Source organism: Ailuropoda melanoleuca, chromosome 4, assembly GCF_002007445.2.
Source record: "Ailuropoda melanoleuca isolate Jingjing chromosome 4, ASM200744v2, whole genome shotgun sequence".
Taxonomy (NCBI): Eukaryota; Metazoa; Chordata; class Mammalia; order Carnivora; family Ursidae; genus Ailuropoda; species Ailuropoda melanoleuca.
The window spans coordinates 29068074-29096065 of NC_048221.1; the positions used below are offsets into that span (position 1 = coordinate 29068074).

The window sequence follows — 27992 nt, forward strand, 5'->3', positions numbered from 1 at the left end:
AATGGGAAGGGAGCTGGTGAAGATAGGGTGGGACCTTGAAAACCTGGCTAGGGAATCTGGGTTCTAACTAGACTTTTCTGGGGAAGAGAGTAACAGAGTCAAAGCAGCAGCATTTGAAGGCGTTCGGTGTGGCTGCAGTTGGTAGCCTGAGCAGAAGCGGGAAGATGGCATGTCACCAGTATCCAGCAAGGGCCAGCTGTGTGTCAGCCACGAGGCAGAGCACCAGGCCATAGTGACGACCTAAAGTGCTCACCTTTGGGAGCGCGGTCCCCATAACACAGCTGTAGGCTGCGTGAACCCACACACTGAAAGTGTTCCATATACTCGCTCTAACACTGGGTCACCTGGTCCTAAGTGGGTTCTTCTCAACTTCTTTGGGAAGCTGAGTAATCTGAAAGATCTCCAGATGTATTTTTATTCCATCATGATTTCACATCGAGCCACAGAATGGTAGGACGGTAGGTCTCCACGTGCCTTTTCGATAACTTCTCAACTCATTGACCCCAGGCAGCGGGCGATCTCGCCTACTCGATCTCCCAGAGTGCTGAATATACCAACTTGTGGTGTTTTTGTTTAAGTTTTACTTTATTGTTAAATCTCTTGTTTTCACTTGGCTCTTTTTCTGTGGTTTTGTTCCTGTCAATACTCAGGATACTCATTTTGAGAATTCCAACTCTGTTATATGGACAGTAAAATACAAACAAGCTTCAATCTTACACTGTTTATCAGACTGCCGGATAGGTAACTTTGCTACACACTCCATCAGCCGGTGTCACTTCGAAGGGTTTTAACACCTATTAAAATCACATTAACTTTGAAATGCCAGTTCTGATGGAGAAAAGCCACTCCAGGATCAGATGATATTACCAGCATCTAAATGAGGCAAACAGTTCTGCAAGGAATTACAGATGACATTATTATCCACAAGACAAAATCAGGAGGCCTTAGGCAAACCCCTCGGGTTCTCATAAAATCAGATTTAACATTATTTATGACTATTCTTTGTTTTCTGTCATTCATATAATTGGAAAAGTGAAACAGAGGCAACAGATCAGACCCACGGTTTTAGATAACAAAGAGTGTGATTGGCCATATTGAATGACTGCTCTAAACGGTGCAGACAGCTGCTCCCAAGGACTCTTGGTCAATTGCATTATATTATAATAGAGGCCTGAGCTCAGTCCATAGCTGGGGTGGTCAGATCCACACAATAGGGAAAAAAAAAAAATCAATAAACCAAGTGAATCTCAAACTAGAGCGCGGAAAGCTATCGTCTCTTAACACAAGATGCTTTAGCAGCCCAGCCCGAGCCAAAGTATGACCTTCAAAACCCAGAAACAAAAGGATGTCAACTTATTTCAGGAATTTATGCATAGATTGAATTAATGTCTTCCAGAATACAAATCTATTTTCAAAGGCCTTCTGCCCCTGAAACTATTCAAAGGAGTATGCCTCAGGCGTTCAAAGCAATTCTAAAAAGCCAGTACCCCCACATACTTTGAGTAGAGGTAACGTTGCTTATGTTTTTGGAGAGGTTAAGATATCAGACTCATCACGTTATGCCTACCCTTTATCTCACTTTAGAAAAAAGAACCAAAGGCAGCCTGAAGCCCCTTTAAACCAACATTTGTGAAACCATAGGTTATAAACCATTTTAGAAGAGAAAATAGCCGTGTATCACATTTCGTAAACGTAACAAGAGTAAGAATTGTGAAACACACACTTTCCCCAAGAGGTGTGTTGAATTAATACCTGTGGATTTTTTTCTTTCTTTCTTTTTTTTTTTTTTTAATGGACAACTGGGAAGGTCTGCAATTATGAAAAATTGAACATACCGCTTCCAAGAATCAGGGGCTCATGAGTATGGTCTCTTTGCATGGGTTGTGACCCTTTGTTTTTAGACTTTAAATTATTTGATTACAGTGAGTTGGTTCCTCCATGGAGAGAAGAGAGGGATCCCTCACTGGGAAGTACTTTGTGAATATAAAAGACAACCAGTTCCTTGTTTTCATTATTCCTAATGTGAATGCTATGGAAAGCATCCATAATTGCTATGCACCTCCTTTGTGGAGGAAAAAAAAAAGTCTGCATGCACCTAAACTCTTACATCTGTTACGTGTAAAATATTTCTCTCCTGATAATTTTCTGTCACTTGCTCCTGCTCTTTGTAGCAGCTGTGCACTGCTAATGACTTCCCTTATTAGTTAATGCCGGTACTTTCTTGGGTTTGAACCATACACTGTAGAAAAATTTGACTTTACAGCAACCTTGTATTACGCTAACGGATGATGTTTACATTCGTGGCAAAGGTAGCTGAAGAGTTGGCTCCTAAAGGAGAATTTAAATGAAACTGGAGTTCACAAATAATTCATCAAATCTCTATATATTTGGGCCACACAGGACAGGTCACTGGGCTAATACAGTAGCGTCACTTCAGGACGGAGTGTAATCAATTTGCACTGATAGTTATAAAAGGAGCTATACGGTCTATAAGCATATTGCAAATGATGGCGAAGATTCCACTCTTGCCTGGAAAATTCTTCATCCTTTAAAACTCAAATGATCTTCCTGAAGCCTTCCTCTGTGCTCCCACCATAGTTTCTTGAGGACTCTTTTCTATTAATCACATTTGACTGTCATTGTCTTTTGGCATGTTTTCCTACCCCATCAGGCTGTGACATATTCAAAGACAGATATGATGTTTTGTAATCCCCATGCCTAGGTCACAGTCTGGAATGAAGTAGACGATTGATGAATTAGTAAAAAAGGAAATCCTTTTATCTTCTTCACATCCTTCCTACATTTGTTATGAACATGTCAATTATTTCTGAAGCTGAGTTTGGGGAGGTAACGGGGAGGCCGCAGCGAGGGAGTGAGTAAATACTTCATGCTTTTGGATATATAGTTCCTTTCTTCCTACACCCTTGCTAGACATCGAAAGTGTGTCTAAAATTTTTGAAATTTTGATTTTTTTTTTTCACCAGGAAGTCCAACGCTGTACTGCCGATATGAACATCACTGCAGAACATTCCAATCATCCGGATAACAAGCACAAAAACAGATACATCAACATTTTAGCATGTAAGTAATAAACTTTAAACTATCTTCAACTGTGAGGAAATTAAATCTTCATTCTGGGGATGAGCAGAAAGCCAAGCAATCAGAATCAGGAATGCCAAGAGAGAATTACACTCACCAGTTAACCTCTCGTTAGCCCATCTTCAACAGTGGATAGGAAGGAGTGGGGACATTTACAGCCCCCTGAGTCTTTCATTAAGCTGTTTGGTCTCTACTTAAGAATAAGGTGGTTGAAAGAAATGTTCTGAGCTTCATGGTTCTCTTGTGAAGTGGCTTCATACCAGACGCTGGGATGCTTTTGGATATATAGTTTGAATGTCCTGTGGCTCTCTTGACATTATTTTTAAGTGGGGAGAGCCAAGATTTTAAATAAAATAAAGAATACTGAAAATGGATCAATAAACTGAATTTCTGAGACTAGGTAGTGTACCTTCAGTGGGCTATACCTTCAGGGATGGAGGCACCAGTCCTTGGGGCCCATGTGTTTCGTCTGTTCTACCATCTTTCCAAGATCTGGAGTACTCTGGCGGTTAGGGAAGCAAACAAGTAAGCATTCTTCTTATAGAACCTTACGGGAATACTCTAGGAACACAGTCTTCTTCTGGCTACAGTGCTACTTCTTATAGACACTGGGGGTTTGGGTCACTGGCAGATAATATATGCTTTGATAGTAAAGGCAGAGGCACACATGTTTATGGTTAGCATACACTACGGTAAGGAACACATTCCATAGAATTTTATAGTGCATTAAATTGAACCATTTAAATTTGAATGCTACTGTAGATAAAGCTTTTTATAATGCTTTAGTGAGATAAAAATCACATACCATATGAAATTCACCCATTTAAAGTTAATTTATATTTAAATGGGAATTTAAATATAAACTGAATTGCAGTGTTTTTTAGTATATTCGCAGTTGTACAACCATCACCACTACCTAATTTTAGAACATTTTCAGCACCCCAACAAGAAACCCCATACCCATTAGCAGTCATTCCCAATTCCTCCTTTTCCCTAACCCCTAGAAACCACTTACTTTTCTATTTCTATGTATTTGCCTATTCTGAACATTTCATATAAATGGAATCCTAGACTATGTGGCCTTTTGTGTCTGGGTCTGTTCCATTTAGCATGATGTTTTCAAGATGCATCCATGTCGTCTCTTAGATCGGTATTTCATTCCTTTTTATGGCTGAAAAATACTCCACGGTATGGATATGCCACATTATGTTTATTCATTCGTCATTTGATGGACATTTGGGTTGTTTCTACTTTTTGGCTATTATGAATAATGCTGCTATGAACATTTGTGCAGACATATATTTTCAATTCTCTTGGATATATACTTAGGAATAGAATAGCTAGGTCATATGGTAACTCTATGTTTAACATTTTGAAGAACTGCCATACTGTTTTCCAAAGTGGCTGCACTGTTTTACATTCCCACCAGCAATATATGAGAGTCCCAGTGTCCATATTCTCATCAACACTTGTTACTTTTATATATCTACCTCTATAGATAGACATAGATATATATATATATAAAATAGCTTTGCTAATGGGTGTGAAGTGGTATCTCATTGCCATTTTAATTTGCATTTTGCTAATGATTAGCAATGGTGAGCATCTTTTTGTGTATTTATTGGCCATTTATAGATCTTCTTTGGGGAAATAACTATTCAGATTCTTTGCCCATTTTAAAATGAGATTACTTATCTTTTTGTTGCTGAGTTGTAGGAGTTCTTTATACATTCTGGAAACGAATCCCTTATACAGATAAACAGTTGACAAATATTTTCTCCCATTCTGTGCATGGTCTTCTCACTTTCTCGATGGTGTCCTTTGAAGCATAAATTATTTTAATTTTGGTGAAACATAATTTTTCATTTGTTGCCTGTGTTTTTGGTGTCCTATCTAAGAAACCACTGCATAATCCAAGATCATGAAGATTTACACCTTTGTTTTTGTCAGAGTTTTATGGTTTTAGCTTTTACATTTAGGTCTTTTATCCAAATAACTCTTATATATGTGAGGCAGAGTCGAAGTGTATTCTTTTGCTTATTGATAGCCAATTGTCCTACATTATTTGTAGAAAAGACTCTTCTTTCCCCCACTGAATTGTCTTAGTGCCCTTATTGAAAATCAACTGACCATGAATGTATGGGTTTATTTCTAGACTCTCAGTTCTCTTCCATTGATCTATAGGTCTGTCCTTAGACCAGTATTGCTTCATCTTAATGACAGACTATAGCTTTGTAGTATATTTTGAACTCTGGAAACTGTGAATGCTCCAACTTTGTTCTTCTTTTTCAAGATTGTTTTGGTTATTCTGGGCCCCTTGTGTTTCCTTATCAGTTTTAGGATCAACAAAAGATGTAGCTGGGATTTTGATAGGCACTGCATTGACTCTGTGGATTAATCTTAACAGTACTGTCTTCCATCCATGAAGATGGGATGTCTTCCCATTTACTGAGGTCATCTTTTATTTCTTTCAATGACGTTTTATAGTTTGCATTGTGTTACACTTCTTTGGTTGAATTTAAGCATTTTTTTTGATGCTATGGTAAGTGGAATTGTTTACTTAATTTTGAGATCTTCCATTGTGTATAGAAATACAATTGCTTTTTTTTTTTAACATTGATCATGTATCCTACAACCTTGGCTGAACTCATTTGTCCTAATAATTATTTTCCGTGGATTCCTTAGAATTTTTATATACAAGATAATCATCTACTAATAGAGTTTTACTACTAACTCTAAAGTTTTAAAAGGACCATAAGTCGTTTTTGAATAAGAGTATTGGTTCCACTTATGTGAGAGAATGAAGAGGTAACAAAGAGAACGAGGAAGAGTCAAACTTTACTTTTCTGTCCAGTCTTTGAATGGATGGACTCTGACAGTATTTGTTGGCCAAGCCAATCAAGGCTCACCTTGCCGAGATTATAAGGATGTATCCATCTATATACCTCATTTCTAACCATGTAAGTCAGGCAGGGATATATACACATGTGTTCCTTCAGTATATCCACACATAGCATTCTCTCCACCGTGGCAGTCCTTACTTTGGTGACCTCAGTGCTTGGCTGAAAGTACGTGGTAAAAAAGAGAGGGAAATCAAAGCAGCGTCTGCATGATACACCCAAGGGTCATGGTGTTGCCTGGAAAGTGTACCATCTGTGGTTTGATATGGTTGTACTCTCACCACATCATTTATGGTTTCACTGTCACAAATTCAGATGAGATGTGGTTTTATTTTCCTAAGTTCAGAAAGTTGGATTCTGTTGCTCATGACACCTGGTCAGATTCTGGGCATTATCACCCATCATCTTGGTCTACCCCTGTATTAAGGGCTTAGAATAGCAAAAATTGGGATGGAGATGTCATGAAACAACTTACTGCGCAGGAAACAAAATGTCTCCTTCTCTCACACAGCCATTACAACTTCCAAGTATATATGGGTGCTACCGGACCACCTCCTGTATTGATCTATTTAGAGAGGCTGCTACCTTTTGGATTAAATATGAATTTTGCAACTTGAAAATGTATTCTTATTTGTCAGTCTGAAAAATAATAGGCATTATAGTGCTACTGAGCTAAGGCATAGTGGTTTGTATTCAGATAACTTGGGGGAAAATTGTCATTTGGAGCCTATTTCTAGCAGGCGGCCCCTCTGCGTAGCAAGTGTAGTCTGAGAGTTTGTCAGAACAACAAATGCAATTCACAGTCACAAGAATGGAGAGGGCTTTCAAAAAATGCTTGATAAACAGTCTGAGGTCATTAATGTCTAGGCTAAACCACTTATTGGACTTCTCCTTGAACTGGCCTTTTATGATTATAAACAGAAATGTACATTTACTTTTGCCCATTCTGTTTCTAGCTAGAGAAAATAAAATTGTGACCTTCGCTTCTTTTTATTTCATTTGCTGTCCTAAAAATTCAAGCTCACTTTGCTGGGCGACAAGAGGCCTATATCCCACTCCCCCTTTTGTGATCATAAGCTGAGGTTAAGTGGATCCTAAAATTTGGTCATTGACCAGATTCCTACCAGAATCCTGCAATGAGATTACTAATTCTCAGGAACAGCTCTGGTTTCAATTACTTAGATTCTACTGGGGTAGCAGGGAGCCTCACTGAATTTATTAGCAAAGTAGTCTCCCGAAAATATATGTTCAACAAATAGGTGTTGTTCTGGACCTAATACAACAGTCACCTTTGTACATTTGTATTAATGGAAAAGAGACACAGCCATGGGTAATCAAAGGCCTTGGTTTTAAAATCCAGGACAAGGACACTTTGTAGGGTTGCAACTTGAGATCATTTTACGTGAACTAATAAAGGACTTCATTTAGCATTTCTCCGGCATTCCCACATCCGAGCATGATGTAGAAACGTCCCTGTGTTTTTAGGATGGGTTTCATTGCTGTATCTTTGAATTTTTAGCTGTTGTTCTGACAAAAGTTTTCTTGGGGCACTCTGGGAGATGCCACATTGCCTATTTGCCTTGTTTTCTGCTTTAGAATGCTGGCAGTGTTTGAATTACACATTTGTTTTTGCTTTTTTTTTTTTGTTATCCTCTATAGATGATCACAGTAGGGTGAAGTTAAGACCTTTACCAGGAAAAGACTCTAAGCACAGCGACTACATTAATGCAAACTATGTCGATGTAAGTCAGAAATGTTTTTATAAACCTGTTTCGCATTATTGAAGAGTGCCAAAGAGACTGTTGAACGTGTTTTAATACTGCACAGAGCTTTTCCTAAAAACACAGCCTCTTCAGTATGGAAGGCACTTGAATTATTAACTGGTCTGTGGCATTGCTTTCAACTTACTTTGTGCTGTGTCATCTTTGAAGGGTTACAACAAAGCGAAAGCCTATATCGCCACCCAGGGACCTTTAAAGTCTACATTTGAAGATTTCTGGAGGATGATTTGGGAACAAAACACTGGAATCATTATCATGATTACGAACCTTGTGGAAAAAGGAAGAGTAAGAGCCTCTTGGCTTAATATCTTAAATCATGTACCTTCATTCAAAACCTCTTTATGGAGCACCTGCTGTAGGGTAGGAACTTGACCAGGTATAAAGAGTTAAGGAGATGAAGAGCTTCCTGTCTTGCCCCTACCTCGCTTGTGGTTGTGGTCTGGTGGGAAAGAGCTGAGCGCTTACAAGTCGGAATTAAATGTGGCAAGGGGGATGAATAGAGTGTTAAAATGGGGATGCTGTAAAGAGATGGATCCATCCTCCAGGACTGAGATTTCTGTAAAGGAGCTAATACGTGAGGTGAGCTGTGGACAAGGAGGGAGGAGGAGGAGTTAAAGAAGGACCTTCTAAGAGACAGGACAGAAAGCACAATAGGGAAGTTGGAAGAAACATAGTGTAGTGGGGGAACTACTGATAGTTTGGGTGGGGGGTGCGGAAACACTGTTGAAAACACCTTGACCATCATTAAGAGAACCTTTTTTTAAGACGATTAATATTTTAGAGTTAACAGATTAGGAGTTTACATTCTATGACACGGAGTTAGCCTGGAATAAGGGCTAAGCCTCAAATTCATTGCTCAGAATTCACCTTGACTGTGGAGTCCCTGTTTCACCTTTGGTGACCCAAGTGGTAAAATGAAGGTTTTCACTGTTACGAGACTCTCTTGCAACTCGGAAGGCAGCCCAGCCTCCTCACGTAACCAGCCGTATTTCTTACGGGCCAAGTACAGGTTTCTTTCTGAGGCCCTCTTTAAAGTACATTGTCTGTTGAAAGATGGTCATGAATACGAGACCCGTTTCACAAACGATCTTGCCCAAAGTTGTCCCAAGGTTAACCTCTTCAGAGGTATGCCTACCCCTAAGCCATCAGGCCCATATGTTTCTTTTTCGGTTCAACTCTATGGTGATACTACCTGTTCTAAAAACGCTGGAAATCACATTACCAACAGTACAATTGTGGCATCAATTGCTGTTGGAACTGACAACTTTTTCCTTTTTGCAGCGAAAATGTGATCAGTATTGGCCAACAGAGAATAGTGAGGAGTATGGAAACATTATTGTCACACTGAAGAGCACAAAAGTACATGCCTGCTACACTGTTCGTCGTTTTTCAGTCAGAAATACAAAAGTGAAAAAGGTATTGAAGGAATATGGGTGGGCTGCCAGGGCATCTCTCTTTAAACTTGTATGAAAATTACTGTACAACCAAGGCCAATTCTCAGAACCAACTTGGCTTTAAAAAAGTATTTTTAAAAAACATTTTTTCACAGCTCCTTTGATTGACATCAATGTATGCTGTGGAAGATACTGGCAGAGCACATAATAGAATTTAACTGGCCTGATTAAATTCTTTAATCTCCTCATAAAGGCTTCATTTAAAAAAAAAAAAAAAGGTAGTTCTAGGTCTCGGTGACCAGCAACTAGAACAGCATCTGTTTGTGGATTTAGCTTTTCAGTAGCAACCTTCTGACAGTTTTCAAGCGTTATTTTCCCAAACCATGTTCCAAGGAATGCTAACCCTGCAAGATGCTTGCAAAAAGGAGATTCTGCTATTTAATAAGTGTGGAAAACGAAGGCTACATAATATGCATTCACTTTTTTTGCCTGGTGTGTCCTACAACTCAACATAACCCTTTCCTATAAACCTGTTAATATCCAATTTCCACACCTTGTGGAAAATGCTGCTTCCAAGTTATCTCAGTTTCTATTGTTCAAAATCTGTTCCATCAAGATTCATGGACCATGACAGAATTACTAGGAGCTCTAGGTAGATGTTCATTAAGAAAATGTAAAGTAATTGCTCTAGAGAGACTTAGGAATGGCAGTTGTTTGTAGCAATGGGTATAATTTTTTTTTTTTAAGTCCTGGCCATCTTTGAGAATGTGATAAAACTACAGCTCCCCCCACCCCGCCCCAGAAGAATTAACATTTATTCAAATTTTTATATATAATTTCATTGGCTTCAAAACCCATCTGTGATCCAAGGTTAACAGTCTTTTTCTATGTTTAGTTTTCTTCTGAGAATGGCAGAAGTATATAGAAGTCAAGTAGCACTGTATTTGTGTTCTAATAGAGCCGTTAGCTGGCTTAAAGTAACCAATGACCAGCTTATGTTTGTAAAGCCCATTGAACCCTTCAGGTATTTAAACATTGTCCACTTATTTTTACAAACCACTCAAGTTGGAGCACAGAGGTCATATAGGAACTTTAAGGTGTTTTATGCAAGAGGAAAATAACTGAAAAAGAGGAAGAAACAGGAAAATGGAGAGTTAATGGAAGATTTTGGAAATCAGGGCCATCAGGGCTCTTTAGCCCAGGGCCGAACACCTTACATGCTCCAGCTGATTAATGACCTAGAGTCATCGAAAAAAAAGTTGAAATTTTCAGATGTTTATAAGTTCATTGGTTAATTGGTTATAAGAAAAACCTACAACAGCAAGTTACCTATTGGGGGAAATTTTTCATCCAAAATGGTTAAAATGTAAAAAGCTCAGCCACTTACAGGACAAGTACTCTGAAAATTTCATTTCTGAATTTATGAATTTATTATTGACGCTGGAGATTGAGAATCACCTCCTGGAGGATGCACAGCAGCAGCCAGCACACACGCTCCTGAAGGTCTGACACAGGCAGCAGAGAAAGGATGGGAGTCGGGGCCCACAGTCAGATACCTGAGAGTGAAGGACCACGGCCTTCTGGAGTCGGGGCAGGAAGTCAGAACACGGAGGCTGTGTAGGCAAATTACAAAGTGCTTGAGATGGTTTCACATCCGAAGAACTGGTATTAGATGTTCCTTCCTGGTGTAATCTTAAACCATTTTCTCTCCTCGGAGACGTCTGATACTTCACATCCAGCTAGACATGATATCTCCACTCCTGGCATGAGAGGGCCACCAAGGGGGAAGTACCTAGCCAGGAACAGTCACTTAGGGCACATGAAGTGGAAGGTCGTGTTTCCTACATCCTTTTTTTTTTTAAATCCAGAATGCCCACTGTCTGCTTAAAGACCTCTCTCTCTGCCTTTCTCCCAGGGTCAGAAGGGCAATCCCAAGGGTCGTCAGAACGAACGGGTTGTGATCCAGTATCACTACACTCAGTGGCCTGACATGGGGGTTCCTGAGTACGCCCTCCCAGTCCTGACCTTTGTGAGGAGATCCTCAGCAGCCCGGACGCCAGAAATGGGCCCTGTGTTGGTGCACTGCAGGTGGGGCCAACATCTTTCTCCTTCTTCTGCCTGGGAGCCAACATCTGAAGTGGGCAGAGTGGGGGATGTGGACTGCTGGGGCCCTGCTCTGTCTGATTTAGAAACGGAGTCTCCCGCTGAAAACTGGGACCAGTACAGCCTGTTGGGGTTCTGTAAAGTCACTGCATTCTCAGAACGTTCACAAATCATCTGCTGTTTCTGGGGCTACAACAAAATCTGCTCTTGGAGAATGAATCTCCAGTTTTTATAACATTTATTATTAATAAAATCCCCATTGTTTATAGGGAATCTGGAAGCTACTCCTATTACATAGAAGTCTGACCTTAAACAGAAGTTCAGGGCTTTCTGCACTGGAGCGTTTGAGGCTTTGCATATAGGTTTTCTGTAAAGGGCTCCTCTAAATAATAAAATTTATTGTAGGAGTGCAAAGATTTTTAATTTTTTAGTTGATCCATGCTCTAAGAAGGACCTTTTTCAAAGCACTGGGCAAGCCTTTTTTCCCTTAACTACCTTAAACAACTTTAGTACGTGGTTTAAAAATACTTTTATTATCTTTCATTTGTAATTGCTTTCTTGGCTTTTTAACTTTGGTGTTCAAATAGATGTTCCCTCCTCTTGAGAGTTATGTCGCAGAGCTGCATGGCATTTTCTAAGCGTTTCTTCTGGGCTGCTGTTCATAACATGTGATCACAAAGCAAGTCGTTGGCAGATGTTGGAACCCATCTCCTGTTTAAAGCCTCATGAAAAGTACATTTTTTTGCAAACCCATTGCGGAATCGCTAAAATAGACATGAAAGTCTGTCAAAGAGCCGGGGTATCCATGGAGTAGTAGTGTGAGGTGGAGAACCTGTTGGGGGATTCTTGTTCATCAGTACGGCAGAACTCCCATCTTCCTGACTGTTGTTTTTTTGTTTTGGTTTTGTTTGGTTTTGTTTTTTAACAATGGGGAAGTGTGAATAAAAGAGGCCAGATTTTGCAGGCATCCTTTTCTGATTCCATACCGGGCTGACCGAAGGAAGCCACCCTTTAGATGGGAACTTTGTTAATACTGAACAGACTAGGGAGGGGTGCAGAAAGGGGACTTATGGAAAGGATAATGGGTGCTCCAGTACCAGGCACAAACTTAGGCATCAAGGACGCAAACTCCCTACCAGGGGCCTCGGCACACGGGGTTCTGGTGGGGGGATGGCTCTGCCAAGAAGGGCCGCTCTCCATTCCGGGCGTCCCTGACTTACACACTTGGCTTGAGCAGCAAGCGGGGCTGAGAAAGCAAATACATATGCAACATTTTACTCCAGCTGCTGTGGTATTTATAAAAAGGCTGTCTTTGCTCCCCCTCAAGACTCGTGGGAAATGTCCTAATGAAGTTTCGGGATGCCGTCCACAACGGATAACCTGTGTCAACTCTCTCCTCGGTTATCTAAACAACCAGGTTGTTTCTAAGCTCATTCGCTATCCAGACGGTCATCTTTCCAGTCAGTAGCAGCTGAGTGTCGTCCTCTCTTGCAGCGCTGGCGTGGGCAGGACAGGCACCTACATTGTCATAGACAGCATGCTGCAGCAGATCAAAGACAAAAGCACAGTTAACGTCCTGGGATTCCTGAAGCATATCAGGACACAGCGTAACTACCTCGTCCAGACTGAGGTGAGGAGCGGCTGCGGGTGCGCTCAAGAGATTCTGGCGCGTGCTTTCAATGAAAGTCGAATGGTACTGAGGAGAAAATTCATTCTCGTAGGGCCTGAAGGAATGTCCAGGTTTGTATCAGAAGCTGTGCTGACCACGATCCTAGTCTTTGCCTCCCAGTTTTCCTTTTCTGCGTGGATCTTACCTGTGATTTCTCAGTAACTTCACCCACACTTCGGAAGCAGGTGCAGCCGTGTCTGGTGCTGTGTTTGACACTGTGGGGAATTTAACGTGTTGTCGGGCCTCAAAAGTAGAATGCTTCTAACGGCCTTCGTTCAACACATGTCTCCCCGGCCTTGCTGCACTGAACCTACTGTTGGGGGCATGGTATGGGAAACAGTCTTGACCCTAAAGTAAGTTAGGAGGGATAAACCAGTGTTAGAGCAAGCCACCTCGCTGTAAATGCTTGAAGGGGTGCACGGGGAAGAAGCTGCGGGAAGAGTTGATCTGAGGTCGGTTTCATGACGTGGAGAGAGGTGGCTGCCCCCTCAGCCGCTCTCCTCATTCTGTCCCTTGTAGGAGCAGTACATTTTCATCCACGATGCCTTGTTGGAAGCCATTCTAGGAAAGGAGACTGAAGTATCTTCTAATCAGCTGCACAGCTATGTCAACAGCATCCTGATACCAGGAGTCGGAGGAAAGACACGGCTGGAGAAGCAATTCAAGGTAGTTCTCTGAATAAACCTCTGGGGTAAAAAAGAAGTAAAGAAATGGCTTGAGTTTGGGGGTCCTATCTTTTTGGCATGAATGGACAGACTGAAAGGAAGTACCATGTATATTCTTCACATGTAACGAGAAGAAAATAAAGTAAGTTTCAACCTGTGTATGAACTGCTGGGATCCACGTAGAGAGCACAGTGCTGTATTTCCTTCTGAGCCACTTAGGGCTGCATCTGAACGGAAACACCATCGGCCCCGGGCCACAGTGACCTAATTATAAGTCCAAAAATAGCCTCTGTATTTTTTCTGAACTAACATATCTTATCCTTAAGAATGATTTATTTTTAGAACAGTACATTAACTAATAAGCTACTCGAAAGACTATCAGATAATGTAGAAACTAAAAGAGAGTTACTAAGGAATACCAGAGAGAATTTACCTTTCCCCAAAAGGATTCTTCTTTTGCTTGGATAAGGGCATGAAGGAGTTTAAAGCCAGTTAAGCTTTATATGGAATTAACTGAGGGAAAGGTTAAAAAAAAAAAGACTATAAGGACATTAAAGTAATTGTTAATTGTTAAGATCAGTAAGAACTCAGTCCTTTATCCTAACCTTCAAATACTTTTCCTCCCATTACTACTTTCTTACTAGTCTCTCATTAGTCTTTTAAATTCTTTTTTTTTTTTTTTGGATTATTCCATACGTAATTTCTCATTTTGTATCAAGATAGAACGAATGAGGTGAATTTGTGCAGTTGTACTTTTCACGGTAAAACCTTTGCATAGATTGTAAAACCATCATTTGAATCATTGAGACTGCCAAGCAAATTAACAAGCAAAAAAAATTTTTTTAATGATTTTTTATTATGTTATGTTAGTCACCATACAGTACATCCCCGGTTTCCGATGTAAAGTTCGATGCTTCATTAGTTGCGTATAACACCCAGTGCACCATGCAATACGTGCCCTCCTTACTACCCATCACCAGTCTATCCCATTCCCCCACCCCCCTCCCCTCTGAGGCCCTCAGTTTGTTTCCCAGAGTCCATAGTCTCTCATGTTTCATTCCCCCTTCTGATTACCCCCTCTTTCTTTATCCCTTTCTTCCCCTACCGATTTTCCTAGTTCTTATGTTCCATAGATGAGAGAAATCATATGATAATTGTCTTTCTCTGCTTGACTTATTTCACTTAGCATTATCTCCTCCAGGGCCGTCCATGTTGCAGCAAATGTTGAGAACTCATTCTTTCTGATAGCTGAGTAATATTCCATTGTATATATGGACCACAACTTCTTAATCCAGTCTAACGAGCAAAATTAATCTGTTTTTCGTTCCATAACGATCTTAAATTTCTATCTCTCCTTTTATAACATCCTAACTATTCAAAAAACCATTGAGGTAATTAATAATGAGGACATTGTATCTCATTTTAAATATATAAAATTCTTAAAAAAAAAGTTAAGTACCCACCATTTCTTAAATTCTGCCTTTTCTCTTTCTGCAATATTTGTTTCCACATATTTTGATGAATTTTTTAAGAGAAATCTCTTCATTACATTGGAAACCAGGTAATTGGTTCTTTGGTAAGCGCTAACCACTTTAGAACTTAAGTAAAAGGAAAAAAAACAAGGATCCGAAACTTGAAAACTACACCCAGGGCCCTGGACAGCAGTAGTAAAGTGTTCAGAGGAGGTCGTTCCCTCATGTTAAAATGGACCCTCTCCCTGCTAAAAAAAAAAACAAAAAAACAGGATTCGACCAAGCTATATAAGAATATAAGAAGAGGAAGAATAACACCAAACTACTGGGCTACTTATAGTGGCCTTAGAACAATGTTTAGTTTAGTTCAACAGGAAGGTACTGAGAACCTAGTCAGTTATGTTCAAGAAAGTACACTTAGCTCCTGTGACAATAAAGCAGTCTTTTCTAGTGTAGCCCACCTGACTCTCATGTGCCTGTGAGAAGTTATGGAAGACAAATGCCAAAAAGCAGTGACATTTTCAACAGAAAAATCCAGACCAATTCAAAAAATATCTGCTGCCCACATTGAACCTGTTACCTGAAGCCTACAGCCTGATAGAAATAAGACAAGTTTACACATAACCACGGTAGTGGGACAGAAATAACCACTACTGAAACACAAAAATATATTCTTTGGGATAGAAAAATGTTTTTGCTCTTCAGTAATCCAGTTACTGACTGGCTTTTTTTTTTTTTTTTTTTTTTTTTTTTTTTTTTTTTTTTTTTTTGCCAGATCAAGCAAATGCTGTCAATTATAACTTTGTTTTATTTCCCAGCTTTACTGAGATGTAACTGATATGTAACATTGTATCAATTTAAGGTATAGGAAGTAATGACTTGATTCTTGCATCTGTTACAAAATGATTATCACAATAAGGTGAATGAATGAAAACTAAAATGTTGCTTTTCTTTCAGCTGGTCACACAATGTAATGCCAAGTATGTGGAGTGCTTTAGTGCTCAGAAAGAGTGTAACAAAGAAAAGAACCGAAACTCTTCAGTCGTGCCGTGTAAGATCTTAAAATCAGTTTGACTTGGTAGAGTGTGTATTTTTTCATTGAATTTTATGTATTATGTAAAGAGGCCGCGACTACCAAGGGGAATAGTTATGCCAGGCAGACGAAGGCAGTTTGATCAAACTAGGAGGGGGGGGGCTGTCTGTGCCAGCAAACTGCTGTGTCAGTGTGACATGAAGTCTAGCTTCCGTTCACCCCGAAATTCAAGAATTATGGTACTTCTACATTTTAACTTAAAAAAAAGTAAAGCCATGATCACTATGGCATTAATACTCCTAGAACACTGAAGAGTCTCTGATTAATCTGTACAACTGGAATGCATTATTACATTATTCTGGTGTTGAGATCAAGGCACTGTGGGTAGATGGGAACCTTTGTATAAATAACTCGGGACCTAGCAGAGGGTACTGAGTGAGCTGTAGACACAAGCATGGGTGATCACCAGAGAGAGTCTCTATACTGACAAAGGCCACCATTTTCTAAGCACGTTACAGGGAGAAAAATATGGGTAAGGGAATGGCAAAAGAGCAAAAGTACAATGTGTTGGTATAATTGTAAGAATATGCAAGCAGGGCCAAAAATTATCTGAAATCCTCTGTCATCTCTGCACAGAGTGTTCTCTTCATGATCTGCTGTGAAAACCTCTCTCACAGTAAGATTTTATTCCTGTAATGCCTCTACCCTTCTGGGAATGTGCAGCAAAATTCCATTTACATTCTGCCTTAGCTGACACTTTAGCTCAGTTAAAAATATAGGTGAGTTTTAAAATGAAAGGGGAGCCAGGGAAATAGATTACTCACCAGGAAGCATCATTGGTTCTGTGTGTGTAATACGGCAAATGTGGTGTTTTTGTGCTTTTTTTTCTCCATACCATAGCTGAGCGTGCCCGAGTGGGTCTTGCACCGTTGCCTGGAATGAAAGGAACAGATTACATTAATGCTTCTTATATCATGGTGAGAGTCAACAGTTAATTATAAATAAATGCAATTAAACTAAAAGGTGCTAAAGAGCAGATACCACCTACATAGCTGATTGCATTTTTCAAATAATTTCTCGATGTGTAATATAAAAATTAGATTTCTGTATCTGGCGACCTTTAACAAAAGACTCCTAGTCAGCGGGGATACAGAAATACTTAAAGAAAAGTGTGTGTTAAGGAATTAATTTTCTTGTTAATTTCACCCATCTAGTGTTTGAATAAATGTTGAAATTGCTGTGAAGTAAAAACAGCAGGGGCAACTAGAAGGGACTTGTACGTGGAGAGGGAATGATCCACACGTGTTAGCATATATATCTAAAAATTAGCACATGTACGGACTGCCTTTTTCAATTGTTTAAGTGAGGGCAAAACAATGCTGTCTTATCTCATGAACATATTTTACTACCACAACGTCAGAATAAACTGTTTCTAACTGCTGATTTTTCCATCTCCCTAACTGAAGGGCTATTATAGGAGCAATGAATTTATTATAACCCAGCACCCTCTGCCACATACTACGAAAGATTTCTGGCGAATGATTTGGGATCATAATGCACAGATCATTGTCATGCTGCCAGACAACCAGAGCTTGGTAAGCAAAGCACATCTGCTATATATTAATGAGCCTGTGAGGCCATAAGCATAAATCATTTTGATACCTTCCCACAGGGCTCCACTGTCTGTATGTGCGAGGGAGGGCATCTAGGCTTATCTTTAAGTCTGAACAGGTTCCTTTTGTATTCTTAAGGTTACTGTCCCTCTCCGCTCCATTACTTGGTTCTCTCATGGCAGTACGTGGCAGGGCAGAAAGTTTTGGAAAAGGGCCTTTGAGTAACCTCATTAACATATGACCTTAACCTGACCTCTCAGTCTCTCTGTGTCACTCGTGAAAAACAAAATAGCAGCTAACATTTAAGTATGGAACTGTGTTTATGTGCATTAACTTGCTTAATCCTCTCTACCACTTTATGACACTATTATCATTTCATTTAATAGCTAAGAAAATTGAGGGAAGTAACTTGCCTAAGGGCATATACACAAATAACTGGAGGCAGGATTTGAACCTCAGTGACCTGTCTTTTAATTCTTTTGCTATGCTATTCGTCTCACCCCACATCAGAGAAAGGTTTCCCAGCCCTCTCCCAAAACATTTATATCAAAAGTACTAATAACGTATCATTATGTCTCCCCCATTCCATAGGCAGAGCAGATCCATTACAGGGAAGGAGGTACAGAAAGGCTATTTTGTTCCAATGTAAAGGTGCTTTTAAGACCTTGACTGAGCTATGGCCCCTTTCTCTCCTCCCCTGAGTCCTTCCCTGCTGTGTCTCGAGATTATATAAAAGAAGGGTGAACAAATTTATCAAGATGAACTTAACTTTCAGAATTAGTTGGGTGTTCAAAAGTTATTATGAGGGACACGTAAGCCCACAAAACAAAAACAAAAACCAATGAGGAGCTGCTTCCATGAGTATCAGATTAGCGAATTTTTTAATCAAGAAAGAACAGCCTGTGATTGAACCCCTAGTCTTGATGACATGCATTTGACTGTGTGCCCAGTCAGTAGGAACTTCTTCACTTTGTCGCATTTTGCTCCAGCTTCAGAATACCAAGACTGCTTCTGTATGATAGAATGGCAACAAAATTGAGAATCTTAAGCTAAAAACTGGAGTGTAAATTTTCAAATTAGCTGGCAATAGGGGTCTATTCTGTTTGGCATGTGGAAGTTGGAGGCACTTAGGGTTGTTAAAACGTTCATTTGTTGGATGAGTCAGTATTTTGTTATTGTCACTTAACACAGGACAGTCACCAAAAGCATCTACCCACAGGCTCATTTGTAGGGGGCAGGCTGGACTGCCTGAGTCCATACAAGCTCTGCAGACAGTGAGGACCTTGACGTGCCCTGGAACAGGTCATCTCTGTGTCTCAGGCTGAGGGAGACCTGGCTAGAATCCTGCATGTCTGCATTCTCAGCTCTGGGGTTGAAAGTCAGGTTTATTAGTGAACACTTTTCCTAAAAATGTCTGTAGATTCTCTGTGTTTGCTTTATTATTTATCACTGCTATAACTTGTCAAGACCATGATGCTGTGAGTAGCCCAAAGTCCCTGGTTCTTAGCTCAGAAAGCACTGTTATAGATACAGGCATCTTTGATCTACAAATACATTTGTAAGCAAAATAACCACGAGACCAGAGTTCCTGCTGAATTGAGAAGCAGCGTGTATTTTTCATAGTCTTTGAAGATGATCAGTTATTCCCTAGTTTGCTATCTGTATTCAGAAGGGGTTTGTTTTTTATTCTTGTTTTTGCCTTTCTTCCACCATTATTAAAATCCCTTTGGCAGTTATTAGGCCAATTTGATAATTTACTATTCATGTTAATTTCTTAGAGGTACGTAATGTTGTCATTCCCACTTTTCAGATATGAAAATTAAGGCCCAGATCAATTTATTCAGGATCACATCCAATCCTAAATCCTAGCTTAATCTGTGCATACTGATTAAATGTGTAGGCCCTGTCCATTATTACCTATCTTTAATATCTATTAAAAGAGTCTTTCTTACTTCCATTTCCTTGGACAAAATGTATTAAAACCCCTGACAGTTACAGACTTCTTTTGTATAGACTAAACCCAATTGCTAATCTGTTTCCCCTTATGCTGAGCTTTAAAAATAAAAATGTACTTGGCAATAAGCTATATTGAAACTTGAAAGGGTGATAAGTCTTATTGGACTGTTGGCTCATTTCTGATGCAACAATGTAAGCTTAAACAAAACCTTCTTTGTTTTGAACATTATTCAGAATTATTTCTGACTTCACTAGTAGTATCTAAGCATTTTCAGGAAAATGCCCGTAGAAATGTAAATATGCCAGGCAAAGTAGAGTTTGCCATTTGAACTGATGAGAAAAAGAAGCACAGCAGTGGGGGTCAGGGGTCTTATTCTAATCATTGTATTTCTCACAAAATCTCCAACCTGTGCACGCCTTACCTTTTTCTTAGGTCTCCACAGTTTTCAGGGATGGAATTCAAGTACCCCGCCTGAATATTTATTTTTAATCCTAAAATAGATGAACATTTAAAGCTTGCCGGATTCAAGGCTGAAAGCCTTTTTCTATGTTAATCTCCATTTGAAGCCTAACATGGATAGATTAAGTTGTCTTTGAAAGAGCACTTTGTACTTCGGGCCAACATAAGCTTACTTACACTCAACCTCTTCCCAACATTACCGTTTAGTAGCAGCGTGATTTGAGACAACGTATGGACTTCTCTGAGCCTTGATGTCCTCCTCAGTAAAGATAGATGATAAAAACCCCTTACCTCACTAGTATATTGTAAAAATTAAGATAATGTTGAAGAAATTCCTTGACAAAATCCTAATCAACTGTAGAACTGTTTTCATAATCCATAGGAAGTAAGAACCAGGATGTCTTAGTTGCTTAAGCAAGGGTGAAATAATATACTAAGTCCAGTTGAGAAATGTTCTAGAATGTATTATAATAAGGAGGAAAAAAAAGATCTAGGTCGATTAATTTTAATATATCACCTCTAGAGGGGGCATTTTTGGATGTTGGTGGTTACAGTGACCTCGGTGGGAAGTGCTAGGAAACGGTTATTATCAAGTCTATTTTACAGTCACCACTGAACTTGGTGAGCTGGGCATGATTAAATGGTGACTCGGGAGGGACGGGAGATGGCAAACATTATATATCAATTTGCAAGAAAATTCAAAACAAATGTTTGACAGCACTGCAGAGGAATTTTTTCTTTGGGGGGGTTTCCATAGGCAGAAGATGAGTTCGTATACTGGCCAAGTCGAGAAGAATCCATGAACTGTGAGGCCTTTACCGTCACCCTTATCAGCAAAGACAGACTGTGCCTCTCTAATGAAGAACAAATTATCATCCATGACTTTATCCTTGAAGCTACACAGGTAACGTAAATCTCCGTTTCTCGGTAACAGTCATACCTGGGCCCTGCATCATCTTTCTAAGTAATAATAAAATCACTTGCCACCCTCGAGACAAGCCCAGGCGTTTGAGTATGACTTAATTTTAAATATGTACACTTCCCTTTTCCTTCCTTCAAATATTTGCTTTTTCCAGCTGGGTAGATGAAATGTAACAGTTCCGCTGAGCATGCATACAAATAGGTCTGTTGACCTAATTATGAAAACAACATACTAGAGCTCAGTATTCTCTTTGCCACCAGATATGTAAACTTTGCAATGTGTTACAGATGATAATAGTAAGACTTTTTTTTTTTAAGTAAATGACATTTTGATGTGTAATAACATTATGGGGTGGAAAAGAGAGGAGCTACCTTATATTAATAACTTAAGTGATGATCTAACCCTTTGTCTTTTTTTCCTTTAAATTTACAGATAAGATAGGATATAAAGTCTCTTAAAATTGTATTGTCCCCTGAACAAAATAGGATTCTACTCTCATGACCTGGTCATTTTTTAAGAGCAGGCAGTCCTCCCTAGTACTTGGCATTCTTCAGTTATCTCTAATACATACTTTCTCAGGAGCAAGTTCTAGTCCCCAGATTACAGGTGTCAGGAAATAAAGGATGGGCTATGACTTCTTGCATTGGTTACAGGATGACTATGTCCTAGAGGTTCGGCACTTCCAGTGTCCCAAATGGCCTAACCCAGATGCCCCCATCAGCAGTACTTTTGAACTTATCAATGTCATCAAGGAAGAGGCCTTAACAAGGGATGGCCCCACCATTGTTCATGATGAGTATGTATCTTATTTCTTAATTTTAAAATTCAGACATTTTTCTTGTTGAATTGCTAAGGGAGTGGAAAGGGAAGATCGTGACCCTTCTGTGTTACCACTGTGTACAGGGGCCTGTTGTAGATCTGTTTGCATTTCAATGTGTCAGGCCCTTCCCAGGCTTCAGGTATTCCTGGAATGTATGCTCTAGAAGGTCAAAGCACTATACCAGCCTACAAAAGTAGGCTTGCAACCTTTCTGAGGTTTTATGTCTCCAAAACACTTAATTAAACAGATCATGTAAATAGTTAATTAATAGCTTAATAGTTACGTGTATTTTTATATCCCTATGGTGAATTTCAGCAAACACTTATTAGAGAAGAAAACTTTTTAAATATGGTTTAGTTGATTAGGGGTGAAAAAGTTACTATTAATGATGAATTTAGAGTTTACAATGTGTTTTGAAGTTTAAAGAACAGGACTCTCAAAGAGAACAAATCATTGGCTCCTGGTGTCAGAGCTTCTAGGCATCCACATGGTATTCAAACCCAGACACTTTCCTCTTTAGTCAGAGAGAAAGGATCATAGATGAACCTTATGGTGTGTGGATGTTTGGAGTCAAACTTCATGGCTGGGATTGACCTGTAAATTAGTGGTGTAATCCTAGATTGTTTAGAATCTCACAAGCTTTTAGCTAATGTGGCACCAATTATAGATCATTTCTTTAAAAAAAAGAAAACATATTTATTTATTTTGGAGGGGGGAGCAGAGGGAAAGAAGCAGATTCCCCCCTGAACATGGAGCCCAAGTGGGGCTGGATTCTGCAACCCTGAGATCACAACCTGAGCCAAAACCAAGAGTCAGATGCTCAACAGACTAAGCCACCCAGGCGCCCCTGTATCCTCATTTCTGTTTCACTTCCAAGGGAGCTCCTTTGGTCAGCAAATTCTCAGTGTATCCATTATGTTCATTAAATTAGCAGCTACTCTGGAAGCATAGTGATTAATCAGTTTGAAAGTAAAGCTTATTGTGAAGTCTTTTTTTTCTAAGTTAATGCTGCGACATGAAGTGAACACAGACTTTCAGCTTGGGTCAGCACCTGTACCTCAAATCATGGTTTCCTTGTATTTGAAGATGACCATATTATTGGCTGTTTCCAGAGATTTCTATGCTCTTTTTTAGGAAATAATGACTATTTCAAAATGTTGGCCCGACTCTTAATTAGATTAAGATTGGTGGGGGGAAAAAAGAGGAAAACATTATAGTCAAAGCTTTAGTTAAATACACTGAGATGCCTAGAAATGTGGCACCTGCCAGCAGTGTTTAAATAGCATAGCCAGCATCAGAATAACTGGGCAGCTATTACTGGTCTATGAAAATTTGGGGTATGCAGTTATAGTATAAAATTAGGGCTGTTTCTATAGTTTTTCCCCCACTAATCTGTATTAGCCTTCCAAATACCTCTGGGTTTTGCCAGCTTCTGCCCATTCAGACTGAATTCTAATGCTGCCGCCCAGTTCTGTGACTGATTTTGCTATTATTTTGTGCTTAATTCCGTAATGCAGCTAAACTTACATTTCATGGTAAGGAATGTGGGAAAGAAAAAAACTAGCAACTTGTGAAACCATTTAAAAAGAACTATTTGATTTGTTTGTCTGTATTCAGTTTTGGGGGTACGTTGTCTTATTCACTGATTTTTATTTTCTGCCGCGTGCTATGTCACCTCTGAAATGAATCAAGTGCCGCTTGTTCTCAGGCCTACATAAGAAAAGAGCAAATTAATTCTGAACTAGATCAACATGAAACATGTTCCTTCCTTTATCCACTGGTAGGGAGATAAGCAATTCCACAGAAGTTATTTTTCCACATTACCCCAGCAAATTTGAAATTTTTTAACACTGCTAGCAGGAGTGCGGTGTTCTGAACACCAGTTAGCTTTCAGTTTCCATATGACCTACTATCCATGCCTGATGGCCTAAAAACACCTCAAATTTGGTATGTCTAAAACCAAACTCCTCATCTTCCCCGCCTGTCCCCGGTCACAGAGTTGTGCAAACCAGAGACATACCAGAGTCCTTTTGGTATGCCCCCTCAGCTCCACATTTCACTGGCCACGAGTCTACTTGATGTTGCCCATTCATTCGGTACACTTCTCAAATTCCTTTACAGTCTGGTCGAAGCAGTCCTCCATTGAATGACTTCCTGAAGGCCACCTTGCCCCTGCAAATACTGTTTCCTGAAAGAGGGCTCCTTCAGTCAATAGACACTTTAAAAGTCACTCTCTTTGAAACTGTTCCTAACTCCTCCCTGAGGTGATCATGTAAAATACTAACGAACATCACATTCTTACCGATGCTGTTCCTGTGTAGCATATCCTATTGCAACGACTTGTTCACAGGACTGTCACCCCCAGCTTGCTGAGACCAGCACAGGTAACTCATCTGTCCCAGTCTCCACTGGGTAAAGCTCAGTGCCCGGCACACAGTGGGTATTGTACTTCAAACCGACCTACACATTAGGGATATGTACAATATTCTGAATATGAGCTTTCTCCAGGGAGCCTCATGCCTTGCATTTTGTTTACCATTATTTTGCCTACTTACAAATGCTTAAGCTCTGTCGAAGGTAGAATTGAGCAGGCCTGGAGAGAAGGCCTAACTGCTTGCACTTAAGTCAAAGAGTTGAACTCTGAGTGGACAGATTTGATATTGAGTCTTCACAGAGATCTCTTAACAACTAACTACTCTCAGGGTTCTCAGCTGTGTGCCAGATGGATGAAGTTTCTAGGTAAAATTCCACACCCAAAAGTAAACTGATTGTATTTGAAGACCAGCACAGCTTAAAGGCAAACTGCTTTGTTTATAGCATCCTGTATTCAAGACCGTTCTGTTCAGAGATTCATCTATCAGCATTACTGTCAGATTTTTTAAGCAGGGCCTACGTTCCTATAGAAGAATTTTGGAAGATAAGCACGGTTTTTACAGTCTCATGAGTCTAGATGTTCACTCACAGAACAGTGTCTTGTGCAACTATTTAATGTTATTTCCTCTAGAGATATATCTGTCACCCTATTAGATCTCCTAGAAGGCTAATTCCATTAACAATTCTCAAAGTATGACCTGAAGACTGCGGGTTGGGAAGGAGGCCCTTCCAGGGAATTTAAACGGTCAAAACTATTTTCATAATAATGCAAAGATACCATTTGCCTTGTTCATTCTCACTCTGATGGCTACCATAATGTGTGCTTGCATGGTTTTGTATTTAACATTTTCTCAGTTCCAATTTTTGGTAAAGTAAATACTGATACATATAGCCCACATAAGCAAAAGCTCCTTGAGAATCACCAATAACCTTTTATTTTCATTTGATCCTGAGGTAAGCCATAGGAGACGCAGAGCTATATGGACTGCCTTCTGTATCACCTGCAAAGATACCCACGAATAACTAATTCTGTTTTTCATTTGAACTTCAACATTACTGTACTTAGGAGGGTAATTTTAGGATCCCTTCTTGTCACATGAGAAAATAGGCAGTGTGAAGTGAATAGGGCCTGTATACACAAACAGTAAGTGTCAGAGCCAGGACCAGCTAACGTAATTTGTGGGGTCCCACGTAAAATGAAAATGCAGGAACTCTTGTTCAAAAATTAAGAATTTCCAGATGAAGAGTTCAAAGTAATAAAGATGCTCACCAGACTTGAGAAAAGAGTGGATGAACTCAGAACCTCAGCAAAGAAATAGAAAATACAAAAAGAACCAATAACTGACAAGAAAAATACACGAGTGGGAATCACAGGATGTGCATGTATATTAACATTCCCATTATAGGGGTCCCAGAGGGAGAAGAGAGAGAGAAAGGGGGCAGAAAACTTCCCTAACCTGGGGAAGGAAACAAACACCCAAGTCCAGGGAGCAGAGACCCCAAACAAGATGAACGAAGGGAAGTCCACAGCAAGACACATAATAGTCACAAAGATAAAGAGAATCTTAAAAGCGTCAAGAGAAGCACTAGTTACTTAGAAAGGAAGCCTCCTAAGGCTCTCAGCTGATTTTTCAGCAGAAACTTGCAGGCCAGAAGAGAGTGACATGATATATTCAAAGTGTAGAAAGGGAAAAACCTATAACCAAGAATATCATACCCAGTTAACATTCAGAATGGAAGAAGAGAGAGTTTACCGAACAGAAATGAAGAGATCATCACCACGAATCCAGCCTTAGAAGAAATGCTAAAGAAGGCCCTTTAAGTGCAAAAGGAAAGGCTGGAAGTAGAAGAAAATTATGAAAAAGATTTCACGTACATAGTAAAGGTAGATCAATCGTAAAGCTAGTATAAAGGGTAAAAGACCAAAGCAGTGAAATTAATTATATCTAAAGAATTAGTTTAGGGATTCACAAAAAGACGGACCGTGCAGCGTCATATACATAAAAGGTGGAGGGGTAAATTGAAAGAGTAGCTTTTAGAATGTGTTTGAGTTTAAGCAACCGCCAACGTAAAATCGACTGCTGTACACTGAGGGTGTTATATACAAACCTTAGAGAAACCATAAACCCCAAACCTATAACAGATACATAAAAAAGAGAAAGGAAAACAGAACCCTAAAGTCATCAGTCACAGGGAAAAGAGCAAGAGAAGAAGGAACATAGAAGAACTATAAAAATAACCAGAAAACAACAAAATGGCAGTAAGTAGTACCTCTCAGTAATTAAGTAGTTTAAATGTTCAATCAAAAGACATAGGGTGAATGAATGGACTAAAAAAACAAACAAAAACCCCGTCCAGATACTGCCTATAGGAAACTCACTTCAGCCTCAAACAAATTTACAGCCTGGAAGTTGAGGGGATGGAAAAAAGATTCTGTGCAAACGGAAATGAAAAAAATTGGGGTAGCAGTATTTATATCAGACAAAAGAGACTTGAAAACAAAGAACATAATGAGATAAGGACTTTACATAATGATAAAAGGATCAGTGGTGCCTGGATGGCTCAGTAGGTTAAACATCTGCCTTCAGCTCAGGTCATGATCTCAGGGTTCTGGGTTTGAGCCCTGCCTTGGGCTCCCTGCTCAGCAGGGAGTCTTCTTCTCCCTCTGCACCCACCCGTGCTTGTGCGCGCTCTCTCAAATAAATAAATTTTGAAAAATTAAAAAAAAAAAAGATCAATCCGACAAGAGGATATACAATTAAAGTATCTATGCACCCAACATACGAGTACCTAAATATATTAAAATATTAACAGACAAAGGGGGAAACTGACAGTCATAAAATAGATTATCCAGGCAGAAAATCAATAAAGGAAAATTGGCTTTGAACAACACATTGGACCAGATGGATTTAATAGATACATCTGGAACATTCCATCCAGAACAGTAGAATACACACTCTTTTCAAGTGCATATGGAATATTCTCCAAGATAGATCACATATTAGGCATAAAACAAGTCTCCATAAATTTAAAAAGACTGAAATCACATCAAACATTTTTTCTGACAACAGCATAAAACTAAATTTTAAGAAAAAAACGAAAAAATACAAACATAGGGAGGATGAGTTAAAACAGGAAATCAAAAAATACCTGGAGGCAAATGAAAATGTGAACACAGGGGCGCCTGGGTGGCATAGCGGTTAAGCGTCCTGCCTTCGGCTCAGGGCGTGATCCTGGCGTTATGGGATCGAGCCCCACATCAGGCTCCTCCACTATGAGCCTGCTTCTTCCTCTCCCATTCCCCCTGCTTGTGTTCCCTCTCTCTGGCTGTCTCTATCTCTGTCAAATAAATAAATAAAATCTTTAAAAAAAAAAAAAAATGTGAACACAAAATCTTTGAGATTCAAAATCTTTTGAGATGCAGCAATAGCAGTTTTAAGAAGAAAATTTATAGCAATACAGGCCTACCTCAAACACGAAAAATCTCAATCTAACCTTAGTAACCTAGAGGAACTAGAAAAAGAACAAACAAAGCCAAAATTTAGTAGAAGGAAGGAAATAATAAAGATCAGAATGGAAATAAATGGAGACAAACTATAGAAAAGATCAATGAAACCAAGACCTGGTTCTTTGAAAAGATAAGCAAGACTGAGAAACTTTTAACCAGACTCCTCAAGAAAGAAAGCAGACTCAAATAACAATAGAAATGAAAGAGAAATTATAACTAACACC

General features: G+C 39.5%; 1 protein-coding gene across 3 annotated transcripts in view; it reads left to right on the forward strand.

The window, feature by feature from the left end:
• Nucleotides 1–27992, forward strand: part of PTPRG (protein tyrosine phosphatase receptor type G) — a 691435-nt gene that overhangs the window by 654454 nt on the left and 8989 nt on the right. For all 3 annotated transcript variants that reach the window (XM_019795516.2, XM_019795515.2, XM_019795517.2), the window contains 12 exons: nucleotides 2985–3081; nucleotides 7659–7741; nucleotides 7931–8065; nucleotides 9062–9196; nucleotides 11090–11262; nucleotides 12772–12907; nucleotides 13466–13612; nucleotides 16041–16134; nucleotides 17017–17093; nucleotides 17583–17711; nucleotides 20903–21049; nucleotides 21721–21863. In XM_019795516.2, the coding sequence (XP_019651075.1) occupies nucleotides 2985–3081; nucleotides 7659–7741; nucleotides 7931–8065; nucleotides 9062–9196; nucleotides 11090–11262; nucleotides 12772–12907; nucleotides 13466–13612; nucleotides 16041–16134; nucleotides 17017–17093; nucleotides 17583–17711; nucleotides 20903–21049; nucleotides 21721–21863 (1496 nt within the window). The remainder of the gene's footprint in view (nucleotides 1–2984; nucleotides 3082–7658; nucleotides 7742–7930; nucleotides 8066–9061; nucleotides 9197–11089; nucleotides 11263–12771; nucleotides 12908–13465; nucleotides 13613–16040; nucleotides 16135–17016; nucleotides 17094–17582; nucleotides 17712–20902; nucleotides 21050–21720; nucleotides 21864–27992) is intronic.